Source organism: Penaeus monodon, chromosome 22, assembly GCF_015228065.2.
Source record: "Penaeus monodon isolate SGIC_2016 chromosome 22, NSTDA_Pmon_1, whole genome shotgun sequence".
Classification (NCBI taxonomy): domain Eukaryota; kingdom Metazoa; phylum Arthropoda; class Malacostraca; order Decapoda; family Penaeidae; genus Penaeus; species Penaeus monodon.
Genome location: NC_051407.1, coordinates 17,080,859 through 17,085,230, shown reverse-complemented (window position 1 = coordinate 17,085,230; position 4,372 = coordinate 17,080,859). Strand labels below are relative to the sequence as shown.

The following is a 4,372-nucleotide window of genomic DNA, read 5'->3' as shown; positions in this document are numbered from 1 at the left end:
CCCACGCCCACCGAACCGCCAGCTCCCGAGGACTCGTCCCAGAGTTCCGACCCGCCCCTCGCGCCGCTCACGCCCACGGAGGGGCCGCCCACATCGCGCGCCGACCTCCTCCTCGCCGCGGCTGCCAAGCTGCCTCCCGCCGCGACGTTGCACGGCTACGTGACCAAGTACGCCGCCGCCACCCGGCTGGTGAGCAAGGGCTCCCGCAAGTGGCTCGGCGACCCCATGGACATGCCCGACCGCGACTACAACGACAGGGACGTGTACGACTTCGACGACAAGCTGGAGGAGGACCTGCTGCAGAAGAGGAAGAAGGACGAGGAGTGCGGCGGCGAGGACAAGCTGTACCGGCGCGAGTCGACCGCCTCGCTGCTGGTGGAGGCGGCGCTTAACGTGGCCGAGCAGAACATGAAGATGGACAGCCGCAACATCGGCAGCCACGACCGCCTGCTGGGTTACAGCGGCCGCTACTCGCCGCTGCCGCCCGCGACAGTCGTCACGTCCATCGAGCAGATTCTGCCGCACGACGCCGCCCTCGCCACGCACATCAAGTACACGACCAGCGCCGCCGACGACGAGCGGGCGCACCTCGAGTACACACTGGAGCGAGAGTACGACCCCCGAGACCTCCCGGAAGTGATGGTCGTGCACGAGACGATAGGCTCCCGAGACCTGCATGACCAGCTCAGCCACGACCTGCAAGACAATCTGCACGCCGCTCTCGACCATCTCCCACCCACCTCCGTCAACGACGACCTGCACCATTCCCACCACCACGTACAACACTCGGACCACGCCCACAATCTCGCCCTGGTCAAATCCGACGAGCTCCCGCCACCCACGCCCGCAACGCCCGTGGATCCAGGAACGCCCATGGCCCCGCCCACGCCTCTGAGTTCAAGCGGGGGTCTCGAGCCAACGCTGCACGTACTGGACCAGCTGCCCGTGACCCAGGGCCTCCCGGTGTCGCTGTCCTCTCTGTCGGTGGGCCTCGACATGAGCTACAAGCACTACCGCCACGCCGAGCTGACCCCCGTGAGCCAGGAGCACTGCCTGGCCGGCCAGCTCGACGACTCCGAGGCTTCTATGGGGCTGGACCCCATGGGTGAGAGCGCGCAGCTGTCGCCTCGGAACGACCACCTGGCGGATCAGCTGCCGCTGCCCGAGCTCCAGCCCCACGACTTCCGGGGGCTAGCCGCCCTGCGCTCCCCGGAACCCCCGAGGTCGCCGTACCTGTCCCCGAGTCCCACTCCCGACGCGCTCCGCTCGTACCCCGCGAATTCAGACGGAATGCGCTCCCCTCTGCCTGTGGACCAATGCGTGGACATGTCGCGCGGGAACCTCTTCATCCGCCCCGCAGACCTGGCCAGTCTGCAGCAGAGGTACCACGGGGAAGTCAGCCACCAGTCCGGGAGGACGCAGCTGTACGAGCTCGAGCGCGTCCCCTCTCACACGATGGACCTCAGCATGACGGGCCGCACCCTGACGTACACGAGCGACGCCCTGAGACCAGGCACGGTGTGCACCACGGTGTACGTGGCCGACTCCCACCACGACGATCGCCATTCCCTCGACCTCACTCTGCCCAGACACGACCCTGAGTTGCACAGAGCGAATTCCCCCCTCCACGGCCCCCCCGTGACCAGGACCATTTCATCTCCCTCACAGTTATCTCCTCACAATCAGTTATCTCCTCACAACCAGCTCTCGCCTCACAACCAATTGTCCCCGAATAATCAGTTATCGCCCCACAACCAGCTCTCCCCCAATAACCAGCTGTCTCCCCACACTCAGTTGCCTCCGTACTCCCAACTGTCTCCCCATGGTCAGATGTCTCCGCTCGTGAGTCTGGGTATGGTGGAGCGGGGAGGGGTCGGGAGCCCCCCTCTCTCTCCTACGGCTAACCCCCTCCCCCCCATCAGCCGCATCGTGGCCCCCTCGTCTCACTCCCCGTTGTTAACCTCGCGCCAAATGTCTCCAATACCAAGATCGGAGCTGTCGCCCTCGTTCACCACGCACACCCACGGGGAGCTGTTCGTGACGAGTGGCGCCATCCCCCTGCAGCCCAGCACCCCAGGCCCCCCTCTCACCCCCGGCCCCCAGCTCAGCAAGGAGAGATCCTCGTCTCCCTACAACCAGTATCCTTCGTCGCCGTACCCCAGGCACCAGCACCACTCCTCCCCGCCTCCCTCGTACCACTACCAGTATTACTGACCTCGGCTTTCTCCTCCCCCCACCCATTCCCCAGACAGATCTCAAATCTTCTTGGTTGACTCAGAATACCTCGACGTCAACCCACCTTCCTCCTCCTCTTCCACCTCTTCAAATTACTACTCCTAGTACTGTTTCAACGATTTACGATAAGCCTTTGTTAGCTACCGGGTGAAGAACTACCTAATCAGTACTGGGATTGTTCATGCTACTTCTTCATGTATATTTCACAACGACTGGGGAATACCTCACCGAAGGCCCGACATTCCCATGGCAATTTTTTACTCAGTAATTTTTAAGTACTGTCGTTTATTGTGGGCATTTCACATTCAAAGGACTGATTTCATAATTTATAAGCTCAATTCATCAATACTGATAACTCAAAGGTTTTTACTAACCGTGATATCAACTTGACTACAACTGACGAGTTGTGCTTTTTTATATCCTATGGGTAAATACTCTCTTGTATATGTGATTGACACACCCTCCCTCCTCTCGATCACCTACATTGTCTTCCCTGTTTTTCCTCCTTCGTGGTGTGGGGGCTGCCCTTTGTAAGACGGTTGCCCTTTTGGCTTCTGGATGAACAGAACGACGATTAACGTCTGTCAGAGGGCCTGTAACTTCCTCATGTTTTGTGTCTAGGGTCACAAGTTTTCTATTACTTTTTGGATACATTTTTAACTTAGTTGTGACCCCAACTTTAATCGTGTATACATGATTGCCTCTTCCAACTCAGGGAGTGCTGTTTTATGGAGTTCTTTCCAGTGATTTGAGAGGCATGACCCGTGTGGGCCTGGTTGGCCACCGAGCAGTGGACAAGTTGAATTGCTGATACACTCCTCCTATGCACTCAACCATTACATATGCAAATGCAATATATATGCAATGTGAAACGAAGCCTGGTTATTGCATAGGCCATGTTTGTGCCCCGAGCAGAGCCAGGCGTTGAGCTGAGTCACTCAAGAGGCGGGGTGATGACTGACCTGTGTGGGCTAATGCCTCCCGAAAGCCACCACGGCCCTCAGTGGCTGGTGTGAGGAGGACTCACCCACCCTCCTAAAATGGCACCCACTGCATCCTTATTTTCAATTTCGTGCCAAGACGCGGCGCGAGGAGGCCAAGCCTTCCGTGCGGTGGTCGCATTTCACAGGACCCTGGGACTGTTGTTTGAACCAAAGGTTGTAGAGATGGGAATGAGAAAGAGAAAAGTATATATTTTGCTGTTAAACATTTTTTCTAATACGTTTCTTTCACTAGTTTTTCTCAACTGTGAGTTGTGCTGATTCTGAGAGTATTGAGATTATGGTAAGCGAACAATTTTGGGGTGAGGACTCCCAGGGCAGCCTGTCATTTTCTTTATCATTATGTACAAAGGGAGAGAGTGAAAAAGCTCGATGTGAACCTTACGTGCCAATGTTTCTAGGTAACACTTGTTAGCTACTGTGTCTGAATCATTCATGTTGACGATATTTGAAGGTGTTGCAATTGTTTTACGTGTGAAAATGGATTATCAGTGTCTCCTTTGGATTTGTGTACTTAACTGGATTGGGATTGAATTCAAAGCAATAAAGTAAGATCGCTCTCAGTGCACCAAGCCAGGAGTGCGCGCGTCAGTGATGAAGGGAAAACTTGATGACGTGTGGACTGGAGAATGCTGTAATTGGCCGTTTTCTATGCTAAGATTACGAAGGATTTTCATTATGATGATAAGGGATACTGCAGCATTTTTTTCTAGTTATTGTTGTGATGTACTTGATTGTTCCTGTTCCAATGAGATGTTGTGATCTTTGTTTTCATTGATACTTTTTTAACATGGGATGTTTGTACTCATTATCAACGAAGAAAATGAGAATTGTATGGTAGGTGTGTAGACTAAGATTGATTTTTACTTGATATTCATTAGTTAATTTGATAAGTTTTACAATGATAATTATGCTCTAGTGTAGACTTCCAAAAGAAGACAAAAACACATGCAGTATTTCACAAAATCACCACAATAAGAAATAACAATTAAACAAAGCAAATGTACATCAGACCAATTCAAAATATATCTTTTGAACTGACATTTTGCACAGTCACACAAGGAAATTATATTTTTGGAAAGATACTACTAATAATCTTTAAAACAAAACGATGATAATAATTACGACATACTTTT

The 4,372-nt window shown here is 53.5% G+C and overlaps 1 protein-coding gene across 1 annotated transcript in view; it reads left to right on the top strand.

Annotated features, from left to right (window-relative positions):
• LOC119587345 (sialidase-like) overlaps nt 1-4,366 on the top strand; it is a 23,053-nt gene extending 18,687 nt beyond the window's left edge. The window contains exon 4 of the mRNA XM_037936092.1: nt 23-4,366. Coding sequence (XP_037792020.1) covers nt 23-2,214 — 2,192 coding nt within the window. The 3' untranslated portion in view covers nt 2,215-4,366. The remainder of the gene's footprint in view (nt 1-22) is intronic.
• Nucleotides 4,367-4,372: the final 6 nt, after the last annotated feature.